This window comes from Chaetodon auriga, chromosome 20 (genome assembly GCF_051107435.1).
Source record: "Chaetodon auriga isolate fChaAug3 chromosome 20, fChaAug3.hap1, whole genome shotgun sequence".
Classification (NCBI taxonomy): domain Eukaryota; kingdom Metazoa; phylum Chordata; class Actinopteri; order Chaetodontiformes; family Chaetodontidae; genus Chaetodon; species Chaetodon auriga.
In genome coordinates, this window is record NC_135093.1 from 15,255,329 (window position 1) to 15,280,244 (window position 24,916).

Genomic DNA, 24,916 nt, shown 5'->3' on the forward strand with positions numbered 1-24,916 from the left:
CAGATACGCCAAGTTAGCAACTAGCTCACAAGCATAATGGAGCATTTAGCAGCTGCAGACACAGATATTCTTCCAGATAAGCTTTTAAAGGAGAGTGAATGTTGGACTAACACATTCTAACACACATGAATTGGGCTACAGGGAGGTGATGATATGTCAGTGTTGTGTTTACAGTATGCTGTGCTGTCCCCACATTTCCACAAAAAAAAGCTAAACTATAATGTTGTGTATGAGTTTGTGGTGGGGTATGTATCAATGAAGGCAGAGATTAGGCTTTGAGACCAGTGAATGAATTTCATTCACTTGAATGTCCATGTGTGTATGTGTGTATATGTATATATGTGTGTGTGGTAAAACAAAAGTGTTCACATCAGTGGGTGGCTGTGTATGTGTGTGAGTGAGCACGAATAGCAGTTCTGCCTCCACACTGAGCCCCTCGGGGATAAACAGGTAGAAATACACTCTATCAGTTTAAATGCAGCCCTCCAATTTCCACCCCAGGTGGGAAAAAGATACAATCTCTGATTTGAAACCCCGGCTTCATCGACTCCACATCCCTCACTTGTGGCTAAGGCAGTGTAAACATTTAATGAAATGACTCTTTTTAATCCCGTAGGTTCCTTTAAAGTCGAGCGCGCCCCTTTTTACATCGCCAACAGGTGATAGAAGCAGAAACGAAGCGTGCTTGATGGAGGAGGAGAAACAGGAAAGAGAGAGTGGATGAGAGGATAGAAGAGGCTGTAATAGGGAGCTGGGTGCCGTTTGGGAGGCTGGATGGGTGGGTGGGGTGGGGGGGTTGACTGTTTAAATGCTCACAGACGCCCATGCGTGTCGAGACTGCCAATCCTCTGGGAAATCAGGGCCCGGGAAGCCGTCAGGCTCCCTGGAAAGATCCCCATTTCTAAGCACAGAGATCTGACATTCTGAAATGTGAGGCGGCCAAACCACCTGCCACATCCAAAGGTTTGATACGAGGCTCTGATGAGACAGACAGGGAAGGGAAATGGGTCTCATTTGTTAAATTTTTAGATCTCATTGCTCCCTTTCTCTTCCTCCTTCCTCTCTTTCTCTCTGCCTTTCTCTCCAGATTCATCATCATCGAGCCACAACTTTTGGAAGTGTCTGGGTATCTCTGTAATGAGAACAACCCCCTAGATATTATTGATCTATGTCCTCAATTACCTTCCAACTCTCAATTATTTAATACAGTTCCAGCTCCTTTACTTCCAGAAGTTGTTCAAAGGGAAGAGAGGAAGGTTTAACTCTCCAATCATGCCTCTTCCTGGCACAGATAAAGTGTTTCTGTGCTACATGTCTTTTCTGATTGATTCTACACTATAATGCAATCTCCAGGGTCTTGGTTTGTAAAGCAAGCATTTCCTAAGTTATCCCCCACCTCCAAGGTGACCGGATCTGCGCAGTTCACAATGTCTCTGCAGGTCTACTTCAACTATGTCTTTAAAAGTAAATTTACCGCATTGTCTATGGAACAATTTATATTATTATCCAATTTTACTGAGGCGATGTGACAGAAAGCAAGGCTCAGAACATGATGTGTGGTTATAATAAAAGGAAAATATGGGCAGGAGTGAAGTAAGTTGAGTACCCGTTAAATGCCAGCGAGCGGGAGGAAAGAGGAAACGGTAATGAGAGAGTAGGATAATCAACCAGCGTTTATCAGCATACTTGACTTTATTGAAATCCCTTGCATGCTAAAGACAAACTAACTGAACATTGTACGCTCAGTAACGACCCTGCAGCACCGGCATCTCTTCCGAGGCAGTCAATCAAAATGTTACACTACAAAGAGGAGGGTGAGTGAGCTCCTCTTCGCAGAGCTTTTATAGGAAGAGTGGAGAAAAACAAGTTCAGGCTGTTTTAAGTGCAAATGTCTCTTAGGCATCATTTTTGAGGAATTTTATTTGGCTTGTTTTCATCTCTTTCAATCTCCCTGGGGTTTGGCATATCATATAATTCAAAGTGGGGAGTGTTGTGCTTGCCCTTTAATATCACAGATTTTAATGTGTATTGATCTGACTCACATCCACATGTAGTTAAAAAAAACAGAAGAAGCTCTTACAGATGCATCCTGTTTCCTCATCTGCATCCTCACAAATTGCTCATGTAAAAAAAAAAAAAAGAAGAGCCACTGACTGATTTGGCAAAGCTGAATAATTATTACAAATCAGAAATCCCCCAAAGGACAGACACAGACACATTTTTGCATTCAGCTAGCCACAAAACATAAGTGTTAATCAGCGAGGGAGTGACTAAAAACTGAAGAAATGCTTATTAAAGCTGCACTCATTCATTTTTTTTAAACCGACAATTAATCAAAGGTGTAATTTGAAAGGAGCTGGTTGTAGTGACAAACCCGCAGAGGATTATCACATGACCCTGTAGGTCTATGTATTATGGAGACTTTTGGCTTTTTTTCAGCTAATTGTTTTGGTTTTAAGGCCCTCAACATGACTGTCCAGCCTCAGTGCTGTCGTCGAACTTGTTTCCAGAGGTAGCAGAGAGCTTTTCTTGGTGGTAAAGCTCACCATCGTCTGGTGTTCTGTGATTGGACAGGTAGTGTACAGCGGGTTTACCAGCTCTGAACAGGTTCCTGCTGCAGCAGCAAATGAGATTAATGAGCAGACACCGACAGAGAGCCAAAACAATGAGCCAAAAGAGGCTAAAAGTCGGGTAATCGTTCTCTGTGGGGTCATCACTATAACACCTTACACATAGTCATTTGATCTAATGATAATTTAAAAATGTCGATTAATGCATATTTAAATTAAAGCTTGATACACATTATAAGATGATACACGTTAAAGGGGGTAACATTTCTCACTATGCAGACTGGAGAGTCTGGAGGAGGTTGATCAGAAAATAACCTGTTAAAATTAAACCAGGGGCAGCACTGCACCATATTAATGCAGAGTTAGACCTTTAACCTCAGGGACACACACCACTGATGTTAAGTGACAGGCTGCAATTCAACGTTAATAGACTAGTGTTTGATAGCTAAACTTGTGTGTCAGGAATGTAGCGATGAAGAGGAGCTGTGTGCGTGCATGAGCAATCTGCCTAGAAAATTACAAAGGAATCTTTTCAAGCTTTGGGGCCATTTTCAACCCAGAGATCACAGCTGGAGATTGTAATTGTTGTCCTGTTTTTTTTTGTTGTACTATATGTATGTCCTTATCTGTGTGTGTCTATGTGCGTGTATGATCTATGTGTGTGGGAGGATAATGGATTTTAGGTGTTCCTAATCCAACGTTTTTTCTGAAACGTATACAGTGAAAGTATATAAAACCACATCAGTTCTGTTTGATGTGTTGTAAAGATTGCTTTTCCATATCTGTACTTCTGTACTGCTGCTTAAGCGATGCAGTGTATTTCCAACGCAGTGCTCCAGGCAGGTTCTGATGTGTTCTGAAGATGACTGGCGCCCTCTAGCAGCCAAATAAGTGCGCACAGATACTGTGTGAGCCCATCAAAATGAGGAGAATTACCCTTCATGTACTGGTGTCACGATTTGTCACTGTCACTATGCACGGTTAAATGCACAGAGGGCCTATTTAGCAGGTTAGGTTTGCATTAGGTTTGCAACTGTAGCTGGAGTGATCCTAGAAACCCTCTGCCTTTATCCGCTGGCTGTGAGGAAGGCACCATAATCGTTCCTCATTTCATTCCTATTTTCTTGTAATTTCCTGCAGCAGATGCCTTGCATATGGCAGAGAAATCACTTTGAGCCATGAAGGACTTCACTGAAGGAAATCCATGTAATCTGCCGCGTCTTCCAGTTAATCACAGGGCTTAATAAATCATGAAATCATTCATAGTGTGACTGGGGTGCACTTTCAATAAGGTGTGGGGGTCACTGAGCTGGGCTGCAGGAGGCTTCTGGGGAAATTCAGTGTGCCAGTCAGACATCCTAAAGTGCAGAATATTGCTACCTTCAAGCATTTCAAAAATGACCACACGCAGCTGAGGCAGGAAAGAGGTGAAATGCAACAGAAGGGGAAGGTGGGATTTTCTGCTTCCCCTGGCTTGTGTGACATTTCAGACTGCAAGCATGTGAATGGCTTAGATGAATATTTGCATGTCTTGGCACATCTTTTTTCATCATTACACTTGATTATCTCAGTAGCTACGGATACTCACACAGCCTCTCCAGCCAAGCAAATTGAAAATTCTCCTTGTCCGATTTCTACTGTGTGTTTCACTTCCTTGTTTCACTTTCGGTTGCCCCACATTTGTTAGTTTTAATGAATGTATTCAATTCCTCTCATGAAGTTATGCTCAGTTTTCTGGAATTCAAATGAACAAAAATATGAGCTCTACATTTGTTTATGGGTCTGTTTTGTTGTTTACAACCAACCCAATTAAATCAGTTACAAGAAGGCTTTAATTCTGCCTTCATGTTGTAGAGGTGTGAGTGAGGTAATGGAAGAAGAGCTCACATAGGATTGCATGTGCATGTCATTGTTGGAACTTGGATGTATTAATGCATTTAGATGGTCTGCAAACACGAGCTGCAGCATGCATTAAGCCATGAACGTGACTAATTGTTACTGTTTCAATCTGTAGGTCGATTCAGTGCAGTGTGCGCTTACCTGCTCTGCGAATTATGATGCTAAGTGGGACTTTGACCCAAACATACAAGCTCATCACCGGTTCAATCTCCAGACAGGCACAATAACCCTGGGGAGAGTGAAAGAGCGTGCTCACCCCTCCCTCATTACCACTACTGATGTGGCTTTCAGCAAGGCTGTCAACCCCTGACTACTCCAGTGAAGCTGCTCAGTGACCAGCAAGTCATTCTGTAGTTGTGCTGGGAAGCTTCCAGGTGTGAATGTTTGTACCTTTTGTGAGTGTGAACAGGGCGTTCCTGCGAAAGAGAGCCTGGTTCTCGGTGAAACCTCCCTGAATGAATAAAGCCTGTGGACAGCTCTCTGCAGTGAATATCTCACCAGAACTGAATAACCTTGAACGTGCCTTCACAGCTGCTCCCTTCTCACATTCAAACTTGATCCAGTCTGTCAAAACATCAGGAGCGTGGTTGTTTGATTTTATTTTATTTATTTTTTTTTTCTATTTAGCCTTTTGAAAGCTTAAAATACCTGCACTGAGTAGGTGATGAGTTCAGTGTCATATTTTACAGTGAGGAAACCACATGCTGAGACAGTTTACGAGCCAACTAATAAAGGGTCAATTCACATTTTCTCACTTATCCTAGTGGAACCATACACACAGCTGTGGCGATCACTGAGGAAACTGTATGTCGGTTGTATCTTACCTGGGACTTTTGTCATCTTTGGAGGATTTTACTCTGTACAGTTAAAACTAATGTTCGTATTTTACTGATTTTTTTTTTTAAAAACAGGTATATTTAAAAGCCATCATACACACACACACACACACACACACACACACACAAAAATAATAAAATAAAATTCTAATAATAAAATTATATTTTAAAAAAAAACAGTATTTCCAGTATTTTTATATTCACATCTTGGATGAGTGGACTGGGTTTTGAAACATTATTTAGAACTTGAATTAAAAACTTTGCTTTATCATCATAATAATTCCTAATCGTCCAGCAGTTTCCGGGGGGTAACCAGAAGATAAAAAGTGAGGCTTTCAAATTCAGCTTTAGTGTCTGTGGTTCATGAACCAGTCTGGTTGTGCTGTGTTTAACTGAATTTGCAGTAAACCTAAGAATTGCTTACTGAGCTTTTCCTCAACACCAAATTTTCAGAAGAAAAAAGTTCCAAAGAAAACTGCTGGAAAAGTCAGCTCCCTTACAGTATTTTTCAATGAATTCGGTCTACAGGGAGTCCAACGGTGAAATTTACGCTGTGCATTTGAAGGCAGCATGTCGATTTTAGCCCCATGGGTGCTGACTGGATACAGTGACGTGGAATAGGGGCGGGGTCTGTGCACAGGTGAACGCCGCACAGGTGTAAGCTGGGGGAATGTGCGTCCTGAAAAACAAGCCGAAGCGTTGTGCACCGTTACTCGGCCTCTCGTCGCTGCTCCGGTATGGCGCACAGCTTCGTGGGCAACTGCGCGCCGTTGTTCTTCCTCGCTGTAATTTTTGACGCAGCTGGTCTGGTTGTGCTGCTGGTCGGGATTTTCGGCAACCTGCACTTGGACGGTCGCTTCTATGGGGATTTCCTCATCTACACGGGCTCGGTCATTATTTTCCTCAGTTTGGTGTGGTGGGTTTTGTGGTACACGGGGAACGTCCAGCTGTACGCGGAGGACAGGGCAGGCTCCCTGGACATCAGCTTTACGCACTGGGCCAGGAAGCTGTCCGAGAGGCTCTCCAAAGGCGGCATGAAGCCTCTGGAAGCCGGGGAGGTGAAGAAGAAGAGCATGGGCAACGGGAAGGAGATGAACGGGACTGTGCTTGCTGTTGCGCCGTCGTGGGTTCCGTGGGAAGAGTTCAGCAGCAGCGGCGCCGTGTCGGGTCACGACAACATCGGCTTTGATGGAGGGACTGAGTGCGCACCTCCAGCTGACAAAAACGTGGAGTTGGGAGTGCTGAGGAACTCAGACGTGGCTCTGCAGGCAGCGGATGGCAAACTAGAGAGGCTTCTCTGACAGGAGCCGGTGCGTATTTTCACCTCCTCGTCTTCATCTGCTGGCCCGGGGCCACCTCAACACCCTCCCTGTCTCCAGTCTATTATTGTAGCTTGTTCACTGCTGTTGAGAAAACCCATTTCCCTTAACCTACTTCATCTCCTGACACCATAACCTGTTGCAGTCCCTCACAGTTACAGCGCGCCTCTGAAAAATGTATGATCCTCTGAAAGTCTCGGGGCCCCTGGACCCAACAAACAATCAGAACTTAAAGTCATAAATATTCAGCACGCTGCCCTGCTTTCAGTCTGTCTGTCTGCTGTTGTTTTGCTTGTCTAGCTGCTCACTGCCACAGATGTAACTCTTTGATCATTACTGCTGGCATCCTTGTGTTGCACGCTGGCATTGCAGCCGTCCCTCTGGCAGCCATAATTAGGAGATGTTTCACATTATTGTCAGTGGTCAGGTGTCAGTGAAGCTGGTCCTGAGGAATGACCAAGCTCACACAAACACTGCTCCCCCGAGGACCCTGCCTGCTACCTCTGCTCATGAATATCTGTAGTCATAATAATTTTTTTTTTCTTTCCCCGGCTGCTGTGAAAAGATCTTCAGTGGCCCGTGGCCGCTTTTAATTAATGAGCCTGACCGTTTCTGCTCACCTTCACAGTTCTGCATTATTTTAGCCGTCAGTTTGCTTGTAACCGGGTGGCAAGCCAGACACCCTTTGGGCTAAAAGACGCAATTGCATTTTAATGGAACTCAGCAGTGCTTATTGATCCGGCGGAATGGAGTGCAGCAGGTAGGTATGGCGAGGCCTCCTCACTCAAAGGCAGGGATCATATATAAGTCTGCTTCACGCACACTCCTTCCATCCACTAGTTCCAGGTAGTTAACTTTAATGGGCCCGAGCCTGATTCCCATATTATCTAACCTGGCTAACGATTTTGAGATATGGAACTGTGTGTGAAATGGTGTGGCCAAGAACAAACACTGCATACTGAACAACGAGGCTGGTTCTGTACTGTAACTTCACTGTGAGACAAAGCACTGAGAGAAAAGCTGTAGCGATTATTGACGCCACGAAGGTCATGACTGTTTTTTGGAAGGTCTTAACGTCCTCATCTAGAATTACGGTCTGTAGTTAGACTGCGCTGACTCTAAATGACACATCTTTATGTTTGACTATATTTAGGGTAAAAATGTTTATTTTAATCAAATGTGAGAAAGAGAATTGGTATTTATCCACCAGAAATATATTCAGGTAGAATAGGAAGGGCTTTCAAACTACATTTGGACTACAAAAAGACAGAATTGACATAGTTGAGCAGTAAAATTCATTACTCAAATGAGAAAGAAAGGTTGGATGATGTCTGATGTTTCACCAGCTGTTTTGAGGTAGATGGTCAAAAATACCAAAACCAAATTGTTGGCAGGCGAGGTTGCACTGGGGGCATTTCAAATTGGACCGCTGTGTTTCTAAAATGCTGGATACAACCCTGACTGTTAATGTTAAGGGTTTAATCGCTGGGCATTCGACCCATGAACACAGAGCTCCACCTAAGGACAACATTGCTATTGTATCAGCCACCTGCCTCTGTACATCATGAGTCAGGGAGCGAGATGGTTATCAATCAGATTTAACAGTGGTTTGCATGGAGAAGCGTTGGAACAGTGTTGCTCAGGTGTGACAAAAATTTGCTATTAGGTGCTGCTTTAGGTGATGCCATTAATAGCTGAGAGAGGTTAGGCTTGGATTTAAGTGACGATTGCCTTATCTGTATTCATGTTGTTGTGTACACAAGGCTGTTAACTGGTAATGACGGAGGGCAGGATGAATGTTTCAAAAGACTGATACTGCTTTCATGTATTTTAAATAGAGCTGGAGACAGGAGGTTAGCCTGGCCAGACCCTGGGTTGCTGTTCTCATACAGCATGCGTGTGGTGTGCCCCAGGGCTCCATCCATGGGCTCCTATTATTTCTTATTTCTATAAACGATTTACAAAATACAATTTCTCCCATATTGTTTGCAGATGGTCATTTGTGAGGATTTGCTGCTTTTGTCTTTTATGAAAATTAAGTGAATATGTGTGGGCTTTAGGAAACTGTGATTGACATTTTGTTGCCCAAACATTGATTCTTGTGCACTCCAATTTTCCCTCATTGATGCATTGATTACAATAAGGAAAGCTGATTACTGTTAAGACTCTTCATAAACTTTATTTATTCATATAGCTCTTAATTTATTCTTCCCTCTCATCCTACAACACAGTATTGATGAGCAGGTTTTGGTTCCTTGATCTCAGGAAAGTCAACTTCTTAAAAAGTGTGTTATTAATGTTATAAGAGGGAACTTTTCCACAGCGTTTCATGCCTTGTTCTAAAAGGAATCAACAGATTCACCAAACAGTCATCTTATCTTCATCTTCCCTAGTGTCACAAGCAGAAGTACATTTTCAACAAAATCCCGGGGTCCTAAATTAAATTACATCTTTCATCAAGTCTTAGAGAGGATATTTAAATTAAAATGAGGCTTTTCCCTTCCCTTCACATTAATTTCCATTGTTATTTTTAATGTGATTTGTTGATTTCAGCCCGCACAAATACATAAAGCCTCTCTCTCCTCGTCTTTTCAGGCGACGTCCAGCTTTCCTGGTGCTGTAGGACAGACTCGTGCCTCGAGCCGCTTTCCAACAGACTGACAACATTGATCCTATGAACAAAAGTCACTTTTCTTTTTATGGGGAAGACAACTTCTTAATCAGGGAAAAGCCCTGCAACCACAGTAGGCAGAAGGGCTGTGCACAGAGGAAGAAAAAGTCTTTGACATGTACATAGCAAATTTCTATTTTTATGCGCTGCTTTTGTGACAGATGTAAATTATTTTTTGGGGGGAATAAAGTTTACATGTAATTTGATGTAGTAGAGTTTTTTTTTTAGGGTGTTTCTGCATACAGGTGACTGACACTGTTTGATGTCAGATAACAACACAACAACGCCCATGTTGTGCAAAGAATGGTTTTTCTTATCTTCTCTTCCTTGTCTGGGTTCTATCTTTGTTGTTTAATAACTTTTATGAGCCACACAAGAAGCTGATCGTTCTCTCATAGCCACTTTTTTTTAATATTACTTTTTGAAGGGTGTAAACAGCACCCAAGGTGTTCTCCCACTATTTCACTCCAAATCTTCAAGGCCAAAAAGTACAAGCCCAATATTTTTCTAGCTTTTCCAAATGCACCTGTGGGCCCGAGATAAGGCCTGGATGTGCGGACGCTGGAATGTAACATGTTTGTGAAGTGAAGGCAGATCCAAGGGTACGGCTGGAAAATCTCTTGTCATCATTAAGGAAACATATTCCTCCTCTGTCAGACTGTGTCGTGAAAAAAATGTGAGATGTAGATACAGGAAGGAATGTGACCTGAGTGTTTAAACTCTTCCTTCTCATCAGTCTCGCCTCAGACACACAGGCGGCACTGAGAAGGGAAGAAACCCTTCTTCTGAATTTATCCATGCCTAATATCTGTCACGTCATACAGACAGACCGGTGAAGCTGTGAATAATTGCCGACACTGTAAGCGCAGTCGACTACTCCCATCATGGATTATACCGCCTATCTCGGCCGCTGCCTGCTGTTTTTCTTCATTGCCATCTTCCTGGACGCAGCAGGCCTCATCCTCTTCTTCGTCGGGGTCTTCGCGCCCATCAGCTTCTGGGATTTCTTTGTCTTCTCGGGACCCGTCCTTATCTTCCTCAGCCTGATTTTCTGGATCTTCTGGTACCTGGGAAACCTAGACGTGGCGGTGGATGAATTACTCCCCAAATGAGGTTCAAGGCTTCTTCATTTGCAGCACAAAGCAGTTTTAAGGCAGGCGGTGCTGGAAAATGACACCAAAGTCACAGCTACAGGTGCATAGTTTCACATTTAGAGCATTGCGCAATCAAGACATGTTGTGAAGTGAAGGATTTTCCTTTAACGAAGCTTTGTTCCTCTCTCTGTAGGGTGATTTCTCAGCTCATGCTCAATCTTGCTGTTGGATGTTCGCATTTTTGCTTCACCGGCCAAAGAAATGTTGGACTTTACGCTGAAAAGACAAATATGGAACATTAATCTGAGAGGATACCTGTTTGATGAGGACCTCAGACTGGGGGGGGGGGGGGGGGCACATTGTAAAATTAGTAAAAATGTGTCCAGTTTCACATTCAATACCTTGATTCTTAGCAATAACAAGCTAAGCAGAAATGAAAGCCAAGTAAACGACTTGAAAGTATTCTTAGATGAAATAACCAATAAATAGCTGCTATTTGTAAGTTGAAATAGGCAACAACCGCAGTCTCTTGCTTGCAGTGCATACAACTATTGGAGATATGGAACTTGAACATGCTGTTCATCAGATTTAGAGTATGTATTTAAATAGTACTGTTACAGTACACAAGCAGTGAGTACATGAAAGGCCCCTCCTCTGCTCAAACTGCCTGGTCATGATGATTCCACTCTGTAAATTCTGTCTAATAACATTTTGCATTTACATTTTGTTTATTTCATCAGATCATGATGTCTCACTCTGACCTCAAAATCTGTCTTCCATTTGCACATTTCCACTCCATTTACAGCTTGATGACACTGTTTATCATGTATTTTCTCCCTTTCTGTTTTTTTTTTTTTTTTTTTTAACAATTTCCTTCCAAGGCCGTTGTTCCCGGCCAGTCTCTGTGGTGATTTTCCTGTTGTGAAATCTGAGTATTGGTCGCTCAGCCCATTCAACAGAAACCAGTCAAACTGGGTCCATTAGCTACTGGGGCAGGAAGAGCTCTCATTTTACAAGACTGGGTTTGTGGGAGGAGGAAGGGGGGATTTGTCTCCCCCCCCCCCCCCCCCTCCATTTATGAACCATCAGAGCAGTATAAAAATATGGTGAAATGGAACTTTTGGAAGCTTGTGTAATCTTAACATCAAGTATGCAGCACAACTTGTTTCTCTGCTACTAAAGGGTTAGAGTTAGACACACCCTGTTTAAAGTGTGGCTGATATTTAAGTTTAACACCAGAATAATCCTCAGGCTGAACATCATTAGCCACAAGAACACACCTTCAACACCAGAAAAAGTTACTCTTTTAAACGCTTTGGACTTTCAAATGATTTTGATGATATGACTTTTGTTTAATTTAACAAAATAATGGGTTTCGAAATGTAGCTACAACATCAACTGCCTCTTAAATGCCTTTCCACAATCCATATTTACTCTGCTCTTCACAATCTCTTTTCAAAAGCTGCAGTGTTTTCAAGGAGTGGGCCCACACAGCCATTTATCCTGGCACAAGGGGAGTAATTGGAAATGTGTCAGCCGTGCATTAAAAATTCATACCTGCACCCTAACTGCTCAAACAGCTCCGTGAGAATTGCTTTGAGCTGCCTGACAAGTGATTCTTACATGTCACAATCCCTCCGTCTGTTGGGCTTCAGATTCCACCTCACACCTAACGTGTCTTTCCATTAGCTGTTGCCAGTCTGCTGGACGGTGCGTGACCGGCGTGCACACAGAAACACACTCCGACACCTGCCCTGGGTCACCTGAACATGACACTGTTTGACTCAGCACTGTGGTGACAAAGGGGACGGGGATTAAGTTCTGCACAGCCTGTAAGTGTAGTGTTGGGTTGTTGTGGCTGCTGCCAGCAACTCACACTGCAGCAGCAGTGTGTTGGCATTTGATGTGATGGAGTTTCAGAGTAAAGTCCGGAGGTGGAGGAGTTTTATGTAAGTAAAACTTGCAATGCCACGGTCAAAAAACACTCCATTGCAAGTAAAAATCATCCATCTAAAGTCATATCTTGAGCAAAATGTACCTAAATTAGCAAAAGTTTTTCCATTTTCTGTTACTTTATACTTCTATTCCCCTACATCTAAAAGAGAAATATAGAACTTCACTACATTTATTAAACAGCTGTAATTACAAATTACTTTTCAAATTAAGATTTGACGTTTTTAAAAAATATATAAGATTATGAATTATAAAGCAGTGGTTCTCAAACCGTATGGCTTGTGACCCCCCTTATAATAGTGTCTAGTTGGGGCCTCTCGTGATGTTTCAGATGTTTATGAGTTGTTAGCAGTTCCAACAAACACACATTTGTCTCATATTAAAGGCTCAAAGAAGTCAGATAATTCAAGGTTTCACAAATTTCTCAGAAAAAATTAGGAATATGTTCAAAAAGCAAATCAAATTTATGAAGCAGAGCCTTGTTTTTTTCCTCCTCAGCCACAGGCCACATCTTGCTGATCATACTTCTCTCACCACTGCCCTCTGAATTGTTGTGGAGCAAAAATATAAAGTACCATATAATGGCTGAATTCCTCCACTTTTATTAAATATCGAGTCACATCTCCCTCCATGTTCCGCCCTTATCACAGCCACATAAATCCAGTCTGTACTACCGGACGTGGAAGTCCATTGACTGTCCACATTCAAAATCATAACAGAACAGCTCAGTTGTCCTTCCTGTAAAATGACTGCCTCCTTTAAGGATCTAATTCATCCCAATGTCCCTTCCACTGAATGGGTGTGCCTTAACAGGGTGCTAACTCGCCTTAAAGAATATCATTAGTCTGGTTTCAGTGGGGAGTTGCTGTGTACCGAGATGTTTGAGAGACTGTGATAGAGACTTCTCATTCAGGTGGCAAACACTGAGCAGCAGCATGGGACTAAAATGAATGTATACCAGTGTGTCAGGAATTGAAATGAACAAGGTACATCCAGTAAGTAGGGAATAATTAGTAAGTTACAAAGGGAATCTCAGCTATATGAGGCATAAGTTAATCCTTGTTCAATTTGGTGGTTGGTTGCTTTGAGATGACTCAGTCTGGCTGTAATATTTTACCTTTAATTACGTCTACCTGGGAATAAAACCAAACTCACACTCCAGACAAGCTCCTGCAGGAGGTTGGAGGTCTAATTGTTGTGGCTCGTACACATGCACTGAGCTGTTTTCCTCAACTCTCTAAGTGTGCATTATTTCTCTTTGTTTACTGCATTTAATAATGTCACTTTCTAGTGGTTACAACCCTGGAAAAGCTGATACTGTGACTTCCATCAGAGCTTAATGTAAATTTCCTGAAATGTAACAGAAGGTGTTGTTTTCCTGTTGAGGTGTCACGTTTCAGAATAGTCCTTCCAGTTCTCAAGGGCGGGTATAGAAACAGTTGAATGGAGGGGCCTGACTGGGCACAGTTTCAAAGAAGGGGGGCATGTGTTGAGACTCAGATTTACAGCCCTTTTTTTTTTTTTTGGCAAGAATAAACTCTACATTATTAATAGTCACAATATTTATATACTGTAATAAATGAATGGCAAATAAATAACTGAAATATTCTAATATCACATAGTAGACATAAAGAGCTGCTATTTGTAACTTTGAATAGCCTACAAATATGGAGAGGTTATGAGAAAAAGGGCCCCACCCCTCCTACATAGGAGTGAGACACCTGTGTCAGACTGGTGTTGTTTTGTGTCTCTTTGTGTTGATTTTGCATCTCTTTGTAGGATTTTAAATGACTTTGTAGATGTTTGATTAACTTTCCAACAAAAAATGTGAATAGTGTCTTGTACATACAGAGGTTCTGATGAGCCAACCTTCTATTACCTTTTTACTCCAGCAGGGGGGGACACCAAGGGAGGCCAATCAGAGTCCTGGGGGGCCTGTGCCAACCCACCCTTCTGGCCCTGCCTCTGTCACCTCTGCTGCCCACAGGCTTCAAATCAGTGTTTGCATGACTCTTTTTTAGGCAATCTGCACATCTGCTGCACAGGTGCCAAATATTACAATACAACATCAAAATGGTGATGATTTGGAATTTGTAAAGAATTTCACGTGCTGTTCATCAGCTTTAGAGCACATGCGTAAATGCCTTTAGAAACATACAGTACTGTTCTGTCACACGAGATGAAACACTCAGACGTTCCTGCATTACAACACAAAGACAGCAGGTGGCAGCACTGGACTGATGTTTCACAACAGCTGGGGTCCTAACCACCACTTATTATTACTACTAGTACTACTAACACTACTAACTCTTCTTCTTCTTCTACTACTACTATTATTGTTGTTATTATTATTATCTGTTTGAACCCTCACTGTTACATTTAGTCCAGATCAGTTGTGTATGATACTCGCATAGATGTCACAGTATGTATTTTTCATTCTACGCAGTTCCTTCAGATAAAGGTCCATCTGTTTAAATGATGTACAATTAATATTTACAATGAACATTTTTCACTGATTCTCACAATTTACCATACTTTAATCTGGTTTGAAGAAATTGTGTAATTCTGCAATTGTATGCCTACATATATTATAATACATCATATAAAATTTCTCTGCAACAGAGAATTAGAAAATGTAATAATTCAATAAGTAAAATATTTTAAAGATGTTCAATGATGTCACTTAAATGTTTATGCCTTGACTCATTTTCCTGTTTTTACTGTAAAGATTATCTGTAAAATGTCATGTTGTTCTATGAATTTTGCTGTTTTGTTTTGTTGTTTTTTTTCAATCGTCAAATAAGATTTAATGTCATCTCATTAACCATTCTTCAACAATTCTGCAAAACGTGCAGAACTGGGCATCATTTCCAAACGTCAGGCAGCCAAACGCTGTTCGTCCTGAACGCTGCTCACTTCCATTACGTCATAGTCGCCGTGCACGTGTGCCATGGCGCATATGTTTCCTCAGTGCAGCACGTTTTCCTCAGCACTGCCTCAGTGTTAACGCACGGCACGCACTGGCTTCAGAGCGCTGAGGGCAGGTGGCACCGGGACTCAGTGAGCACCAGAATCCGCCTCTGCGGCAGAGTCTGCACGGCCAGACTGACTTTAAATCCACCGTTTGACGCGACCTCCATACATGTCCACAGAGCTCGCAGCGTGGTGGCGGCTGTACTACAGTTAGTAAACTAACCCGCTGCACGGAAACTCCGGCTGGGTGATCCATGCACGGAACCGGATCCGAGCAGGGAAACACGAATAATACAACACGGTCATTATTGCTTTATTTAAAGACAATTCATGTTTACATTCATTCTACATTAATAGTATTATGAACATATATGTCAAACTATTTAATATATGTTTTGAGCAACAGAAATTCTGTGTGTTTGTGCAGTCAACCTTTACTTATTGTGCATTGCTTCCGGATGCAATTTACAGGACAAGATTAATTAAATCATTTGAAGAAGTCTTAAATCAAGGTTCACTTACTAACTTTTTTTCAGCGCTTTCAAACAGATCTCATGGTTTTCAGCCATGCATGAATTTTGCACCACTGGGGGTTGCTCGGCTATCATCACATGACCCCTGGAACTTTGGTCAGGTGATATCATGATAACTTAGAAGATGCTTAGATGCTGATCATCATTTCACGCATGATTAAATCCACATGTGGCCTCTGGACATGTGGACATTTGCACATAATGGATTCATATGATGTGTAAGCACTGGTCAAACAGTATTTCACATGTGAAAAATTTACATATACATACATATAACTAGAACTATAGACACATATAGGTACAATGGGAGCTTTGTAAAGTTCCCTTTGGGACTAAATGGCTTATTGACATGTGATAACACGGCATATGATTTACCGTATTTAATATGACTTGTTTTTTTGATACTGAAGGAACATCTCAACTGTCACACTGCATTTGGTCCCATGATACTAGTTTAGGTCATTTATCAAAGGCTTGGTTGTAGAAAAAATGGGTGCTAAACTCAAGGAAACATAAACTGTAGTGAAATATGTTGATTTTTTTTTTTTTTTTTTTTTTTCAAAGAATGAGGAGCGTTCTCCCAAAAGACAATCCTTGATTTGCTGTTTAAGGCATCTCTCCAAGGACGACTCCCAAAGGTGTTCACTTGAGTTGAGATGGTGACAGTGAAGGCCTCTGCATATGATTTATATCATTTTCATACTAATCGAACCACGAGAGCTAAGACTCTGCATGTGTTCTGATTCTGGTCATTATTTCAGGTTTTTCTTGAGTTTGTCACCCTCTGTATGACTTTGTCTCATAACAGTTCACTTAATGCAGGTATAAGGAGTTTTTTTTTTTTTTTCAAAGGCCAATGAAAAACAGTCTGCAATTTGGTTTGGAATTCATTTTTCTTAGAGCCTGTACATCAAGAAGTTTGGGTGGTTATCATATGTTAAAGACTTGTTCGTATAACAATCCAAAAACAAGACAGAGAGAAAACAGGGAAGATTGAGCAGAGAAGTGTTAGAGTAGTGGACAGAGTTGGGCCATTTCCAGAACAAACGGGCCAAATGTTCTTCCTCTGGTTTTGGTGCGCATCAAAATCCCCTCCTTGAAATCGCTGCGCCGCATTTTTCGGCTCTCCATCTATCTGCGTGTCAGACTGAACTGCAACCGAGCTCTATTTTTCACGGCTATTTTTATTATTATTGTCATTGGTAAACACCACACATCTGCCTGCGCATATCGGTTTCCTATTGGTTGAAAGGATTGTCGATCGCGGAACTTCCGTCCGTTTGGCTGCATTTGATTGGTTCATTCCCCTCTTTTTTCCTCTTCTTCGCGGCGGTGGGTCGGAGCCGCTGTGTCCCCGGTCTGGCACGTTCCTAGCCAAATTCTCCACGGTGTAAAATTGGATCCCCCCTTTTCCACAAAACTAAAAAAATATCCCCTCTTCTATTCCCTGCAACCGCTTCTACGTTTCCGCCTAACACACATCTCCAAATCTCCACCAGATACCTCTGAAGATGGCGGTGGTAAGCGGTATGTCGGGGTCGGCTGTAGCCCGGCTGGAGGGCCGAGAATTCGAGTATCTGATGAAGAAAAGGTCGGTCACCATCGGCCGGAACTCTTCGCAGGGTTCGGTGGACGTCAGCATGGGACACTCCAGCTTCATCTCTCGGCGACACCTCGAAATATTCACCGCGGGAGAAGATGGCACTGGCACGGGGGAATTCTATCTCCGATGCCTCGGAAAAAACGGGGTGTTTGTTGATGGGGTGTTCCAGAGAAGAGGGGCTCCACCTCTCCAGCTTCCACGAATGTAAGATTGTTATTGCCAGTTGGCTTGCACTAAAAAAAAAAAAAAAATCTACATATTTGTCGGTTCATGTGTTGTTATTGTTTTGTTGTCCTGCAGCGATGTTGCACGTGCTGTGTCAAGTCTGATGCGTGCGGCTCGTTTGTATGGCGATAACGTCACACGAAATCTCCATGTGAAATACGCATATCATGCCTTTGCTCAGCACCAAATGCAAGAACACACAGAATAAGAATCACGACCTTCTGTTAATCGTTTCTGCTTCATTCGGCACACATGTCGCCCATCAAGCAGTAGTCAGTGAGACGTCATTCTTCTCCTAAGAAGTAGTGCACTGTCTATTCATACTTCCGTGTGCATTATGTGGAAGCTAAATTAGCTGTATTTATTTTCACCTCCCTGGTGTGTTTCATACACGCGGAATTGCAGAGTGGTCCCTAAAAAATTAAAAATTGTCATAATACCTGTTCTCCATTGTTTGTATTTACTGGTGGCAAAGGAAGAAACCTGTAAAATGGCCGAATTGTAAAGGAATTTGGTTTGAGTTGTTCTCCATATCAGAGAACTTCTTGTAGCTCTCAGCTGCTGCTGTCCCACCTAGCATGCTAGGAGCACAAGCTAAAAGGTGAGCTTGTGCTTGCATATGTAATGTTTTTGACCAACAGCACAGGTAGATGTTCCTTACAGGCACAGTGGTGTGGAATTATTGTTATATACTTTTTACAACACCATTTTGCGTGTGGCATAGCGTTACAACAGCAACCGTGAACTAAGGTTAGTACTATAGTTAGTGTGATCTGGCTCAATGTCAACTTGGCTTCATGTTCTCCATCAGCATGTTTACAGTGCTGAGCTTGTTTGTCAGCCTTATCCTCTTTCAGTTGTAATTCCCCAAATACTCATATTGAGGTGTTGTTGTGGTATCATAACTCACGGTTTGCATTCGATCTTCCTAAATGTTTAGGGAAGAAATGTCAATAATGTCACCATGCCTTAGTAGTAATTCATTTTAAGCTGTCAGCCACTGGTCCAAATATACCCCCTTAATAATAAATTGGACATGTTAGACATGATGTGTTACATAATGCTCATGGTGGACGTCCATATTTAAACTGTGTGAGGTTCAATCTCGGTGCTCCTATCTTGGCTTCAGTTAGACCTCCTTGTCCTGCTTGTTGCCAGGCAGGAGGCCTGTCTGTACAGTGCAATTGTGTTTCCATGTAGACAAGTACACATGCTAATTCAAATGGAAACGCAGCGACATTTCACACACACACTTCATTTTTATGTGCTTGTTTTTTCGTTCTCAGGTGTTGTTTCCGGTTCCCCAGCACCAGTATAAAGATAACGTTCACAGCCCTGTCCAATGACAAGAAGGAGCCAAGGAACGTGCCGGAATCACCGGTTAAGCCCGTCCAACCCCAAATTTCCCCTCTGACCATCAACATTCCTGACAACATCGCCCACCTCATGAGCCCACTGCCTTCACCTACGGGCACCATCAGGTGAGAGCAGGTCTATCTGAGTTTTGTGCAGCGCTCAAAACAACATGTTTACGTGCACAGTGATAATTCTGCCTAAATATTGATCAGAATGACGTATTTTTATTGCAGTGCTGCAAACTCCTGTCCATCAAGTCCGCGGGGGGCGGGACTCTCCAGCTACAGGACAGGCCGTGTTTTGGCCTCTGACCTAATAGGAGACAACTCCCAATCAGAAAATGACAAAGAAGCCTCAGGTGAAGACAGCCCAAAGGTGAGAGCGGAGCAGTGCTCAGCAGAGAACCGGCCAATGAAAATGTGGATGAGAGCTGTTAGCGTGTTTGCTTTATTTTGAAGATGATATCTCAAACAAGAGGGTGCAGGATGAAGGCGGCAGACTTCAGAGAGGCTCTGTGTGCTCCTATTGGTGCCTGAGCACTGTGAACCTCCCTGGTTACTCATTGAAGTCTAAAAATTGCCCAACGCTCACAATAACATAGACTTTGGAGCAGAGAACCTGGTTGAACTTTGCTGAGTCTAAGTCCGTGTGTTCATGCCGTGCATGTGAACAAACTAGAGCGAGGAAATGTATAACTTGATCATGCCTCGTATTTCATGAACTAAACTGTCTTTTCTTTTTCACAGGATGACTCCAAACCTCCATATTCATATGCACAACTAATAGTCCAAGCTATCACCATGGCTCCGGATAAACAGCTAACACTGAATGGAATATACACCCACATCACCAAGAACTACCCCTACTACAGAACAGCTGATAAAGGATGGCAGGTCAGAGTCTTCACTATATGGTACCATTGTTCATGCAACCCTGATTCCAAAGAAGTTGGGACGCTGTGTAAAACATAAATACGACTTAAGTTGGGACAGGAGCAACACCTGTTCGGAGCATTCCACATGTAAACAGGTTCATTGGTTGCAGGTGATAGTATCATGATTGGGTATGAAGGGGGCATCCTGGAAAGGCTCAGTTGCTCACAGGCGAGGATGGAGCGAGGTTCACCACTTTGTGAACACATGATTGGATAAAGGATATTAGTGCATGAGCTTGGAAACCTGTTGTCAGTAAACACGGTTTGTTTGCAAACGATTGCACGGATGAATTTGAAGATGTCACGGTGGGCTCGTGCCTTTTTCATCCACCTGTTGATCATCAATAATGGTTCAGCACTGAAATGTGTGGAAGTGTGCTGCAGGCTGGAGTCTTTGCTGACACTGACGACCAGTGTGACAGCTGTCTCATGAATGGGTCTAACATGTGCTAAGTCGACCCGCGTCGTGAAACTGTCATCAGGGTGTCAGTAACTAGAGTGCGGCCCACCGCTGGTCTGCAAAGATGTGTCCGAAAACCAGACTCCATACTGGTTGAAAACAGTTGATTTATGTGCTGATGATGCACAGTATTGTTCTGTAATGCAATGCACAAAAAACTGGAGGAGCTGCTCACAGTTTGCACAAAACATTTACACTCTGGGTGGATAAATATTCTTGCTGTGTTGCACCATTTCCGGCCTTGCTTGCTTTCTCCACTTGCATGTGCTGCACACTCAGTGTCCCGGGGTTTCCATTGGTTCTTTAAAAGTCTTATATGTCTGAAATGTCTTAAATACGATTTTGACAGATGTTGAAAATTGTTCTGACTAAAAGTTGGCGCTCATAAGTGAGACATTTTGGTTCAGTGTTGTGTTTTTGGCTATACTTGGCCTGTCTTTGTTGACTTAGTCTGATGAGTCAAGGTAATGGGAGCTCAGCAGGATGGAGCATCATGTCAAGCCATTCTCAGTTTGTGTTGTCAAACCCTTTTCTTTCTTCATCTCGAAGGAACGTTTCAGTATCAAAGATGCTCTTTATATAAACGTAATCAGGCATATCTGTACAATGTGCACTAGTGTGGAGTCTTTAGTAATGCTCTGTGTGTCTGTGTTTTAGAACTCGATCCGCCACAACCTGTCCTTGAACCGCTATTTCATCAAAGTGGCCCGCTCTCAGGAGGAGCCGGGCAAAGGCTCCTTCTGGAGGATCGACCCCGCCTCTGAGGGCAAGCTGATAGAACAGGCCTTCAGGAAGCGCCGGCCCAGGGGAGTGCCCTGCTTCAGGACCCCCGTGGGACCTCTCTCCTCCAGGTAAAGAGCACTTTATTCCACACACAAGCTTGTTTGATTCAGAGGTGTTGTCGATGTCAGTATGAGCACAGCGTCTGGGCAATATATGTCAATCAGCCCTGCTTCTTTTCCTGTCCCAGGAGCGCTCCAGCTTCTCCCAACCACACAGGGGCACTGTCTGCACACTCTAGTGGGGTCCAGACCCCAGACAGCCTGTCCAGAGAGGGCTCACCGGTCCCCATGGAGCCAGAGCCTACCCCGCCTCCAGCCCCCACCCAAACCACTGCAGTCCAGCCCAAACTCGCCGTCATCCAAGAGGCCCGCTTTGCACAGAACTCCCCTGGTAAACGAACACTCTCTCGTCCCTCACTGAACCATTTCACACACGTCTTGGTTGAAGGGATGGCGTGGCAGTGTACAAGTGATGTTTTGGGGTTTCTTGTGAATGACAGTAGAAACAGGAGTGTGTCCGTTAACCTGCGGCTCTGCCCTCTGACAGGCTCCCCCCTCAACAACCAGCCAGTATTGATCACCGTGCAGCGCCAGATGCCTCAAACGACCATGAAGCCTGTGACCTATGCCATGGCGACGCCAGCCATTGTAACGACAACAGTTAGCTCCGCCCCCGTCATGCAGACGGTGCACGTCGTCCACCAGATCCCAGCCGTAACTATGGCAACTGTCGCCGGACAGCCCACTGCCGCAGTGAGCACAGAACCTCAGGAGAACGGAGGTGGAGAGCACCAAGAGATCAAAGGTGAGACCCGATTCACACGGCCGCCATTTATTGAGGTTCTGCTGCGGTGCAGCTGTTTGAACTGAGCGTGAAATGATTTTTTTTTTTTCCATGTGTAGTCAAAGTGGAGCCGGTCCCATCCATCACGGCCTCGTCTATAGGTGGAGTCAGTCGCATCATGCAGAGCTCTCAGGCTGCTCCTCTGACAACAGTTACCATCGTGCAACAAGCCCCGCTCGGCCAGCACCAGCTCCCAATAAAGGCCATCACACAGAACGGGACCCACCTGGTCCCCATCGGTACTGCTGCTAGCACAGGTGACTCACACGCACACACACACACACACACACACACACACACACACACACACAGCAACTAAGACTGAATCTGCTTTGCATTACTTGCTCAAGATTGACCACAAGATCAACCTGCGTGTTTATTTTCCTGAAGCATCCACAGCACCTGTACAAAGCTTTAAGCTAGCAAGCACCTGCAGGCACTGGCTGTGTCTGAGTATGTGTGTGCTTGTGCTCAGTTCAGCTCCTCAGTGACCTCAGTGCTGTTTCCCTCCAGTCCCTCCTCTTTTTCCTCTCCTCTCTGTACATTTATGAAGTCCAGCATATTTCCCCTCCACTCAGCAGTCAGCATTGATGGAGAGACTAATTACGACCACCCAAGAGTGGAGGTCAGCACCTCGGCGGCTCGCTGCTGCAGACCATGTGAGGAACAAGATTGAACATAGTTTTGCTTTTTCATCCCAAAAGTTTGGAGAGCTCTCCTCTTGTGGGTCAGTGACTCCAGATCAGAGCAGAATCAGGTGTGACTCTGTGTGTTTAGGTCAGGTTCTGCCCACATGTCTCTGCTCCAGAGCTCCCCAGGTTGCTCCTTCGAAGTCCAGCGACCTGTGCATATTTATATGTAGAATACTGCGTCTTATTTAACATCATATGTCAAGAATCGATGATGATGTGTGGTAGAAAAAAAACACTGACCCTCTCTCCTCTCCTCCAGCCATCGCGAACCCTCTTCACCTCCTGGCGGCCCACGCCTCCGCCTCGGCGTCCCTCCCCACCAAGAGGCAGAACGGAGAACTGCAAGACCAGCCCGAAACGAAGCGGGTGAAAACGGAGGAGGAAGACGAGGGTGGAGCAGCTGCCGCCAACAACGCCGCCACCAACAACGGCACCACGGACAGAGCCGGGGAAGGAGGGGTCAGTGAACGGATCGGCGACAAGTAGCCTCCCCCCTCCCGATCTGCATCCTGACCCCTGCTCTCCTCTACGTATTGAGCCTCACCCCTCCTTCACTCTCACCCCTCCATCCTACCTGGTTATCATCTACTCCAAGGTGCCAAAAAAAAAAAAGAAGAAGAAGAGACGCGGAAACACCTGCAGGACTACAGAATGTTCAAAACCTCCTCCTCACCCCCCCCCCTCCCTGACCCTCTTCCATATATTTAAGACCACGAAATACGATGCAAAAACTAAAGACCAAATTGAAAAACGGGGGTCAAAGAGCGGCTGACGACTGTGAATCCCCGACGTTTGAGACCCAGGTGGCAAGACGAAGCACAGGAAGAAGAACAAGATTTTCAAAATCCAGATTTCCAGATCATGAACGACTTAAGCGAGGGGTCCCGGAGCTCCCCAAAGACAGAGCGGAGCCTCATCCTGGTAGCATTACAGACAAGCGCTTAACTGTGTCGGATAGAAAACGCAAACCAAGTGAAATCACCAGTAGTGTATTCCGCAAAGGGAAGCGTGTGTATGTACGTGTGGACATTCCCATCTTCGGCAGCTAGCCTCCATGTCGACCTCCCTAACCCCTTCGTGAGTAGATATGCAGTATTCTGTTGTACAAGTGTATCTTTGGATCTTTTTTGAGTGTTTCTCCATTTCCCAAGGCACAGATACTATCTAGTAATAATTAAGATAAACTAAAAGCTATACTAAGTGGGGTCTTTAAGATCATTTAAACATCGCACCATGTTTTGGGAATCCCCCCCCCCCCCTCTTTTTTTTTTTGGTTGTTTTTGTACGTGGACTCTGTTCAGTGAGATGAATGTAGTCTCCCTTTTTTTTTTTTTTTGCGTTCCTATCAAGAAAACACTATCTATGGAGCGGGCGTTCTCTTTTTCCGCTCATGCGCGCAAAGGAAAGTTTCTTTATCACTGTACATCGACAGATTTTTTTCATATTTTACAAAATATCATATGAGATAGAAAGTATATTCCCATGCGTATTTGACCATATGCTTCATCGAGCTTGCATGTTACGGATCTAGAGACAATGTACTTGAGCAGATTATCTGAATATGGAACTGAAGAAAATTTAGACTGAATCTACGCTATATGATTCTGACCAGTGCTGCACTTAAACCTTTCTTAGTTGTTCTTGTTTTCCTTTCGTATTTTTCATTTGCTCTGTTTTTGTTTTCTTCCTCTCCCCCCCCCTGTCATCACGGGCTGTGTTTGTTACCTTTTGTGTTGAAGTTGGCAGTCTCTTTGCTTGATTCTTTTATTCTGTTCGGGCTACTAAACGGTCTATTCAGATTGTATTCTATGTTACACGAGGAAAACCAAGTGATAGGTGTTTGTTCTGCTTCAGTGGGTAAATGCTTTTTTTTATAAATTTATTTAAAACACATAACCTCTTACTTTGTATTTCTTTGAGTAAAAGCCTCAGCTGCTGGGCAAATGCAAAGTCCAAATCTGTCTGCGTGAAGGATTCTTTCTTTTTCTCAGAGCGAGGAAAGACGGTGTGAGTTTGTCCTGAAAAGGAGGACGCCGGCGTGCATTCCACACGGTTTGCTCAGGCGGTTAGAGGAAGTGTGTGTGCCACAGAGGTGGAAATACTTCCACTGAACTGTCAGCTTCCTTTAGGGGCAGAAACAGCCTGAACATGTCCCCTCCTGGTACTGATAGC

General features: G+C 43.7%; 2 protein-coding genes across 2 annotated transcripts; both read left to right on the plus strand.

Annotated features, from left to right (window-relative positions):
- The first annotated feature begins 6,042 nt into the window (after positions 1-6,042).
- LOC143339309 (uncharacterized) lies at positions 6,043-9,477 on the plus strand. Its single transcript, XM_076760480.1, has 2 exons — positions 6,043-6,615; positions 9,220-9,477. The coding sequence occupies exon 1, from the start codon at positions 6,043-6,045 to the stop codon at positions 6,604-6,606; it is 564 nt and encodes a 187-aa protein (XP_076616595.1). The 3' UTR covers positions 6,607-6,615; positions 9,220-9,477.
- Positions 9,478-17,165: 7,688 nt separating this feature from the next.
- On the plus strand, positions 17,166-24,701 carry foxk2a (forkhead box K2a). The gene is made up of 9 exons (XM_076759591.1): positions 17,166-17,655; positions 18,963-19,157; positions 19,266-19,407; positions 19,779-19,925; positions 21,084-21,277; positions 21,397-21,599; positions 21,756-22,013; positions 22,112-22,309; positions 23,004-24,701. The coding sequence occupies exons 1-9, from the start codon at positions 17,360-17,362 to the stop codon at positions 23,228-23,230; spliced, it is 1,860 nt and encodes a 619-aa protein (XP_076615706.1). The 5' UTR covers positions 17,166-17,359; the 3' UTR covers positions 23,231-24,701.
- Positions 24,702-24,916: the final 215 nt, after the last annotated feature.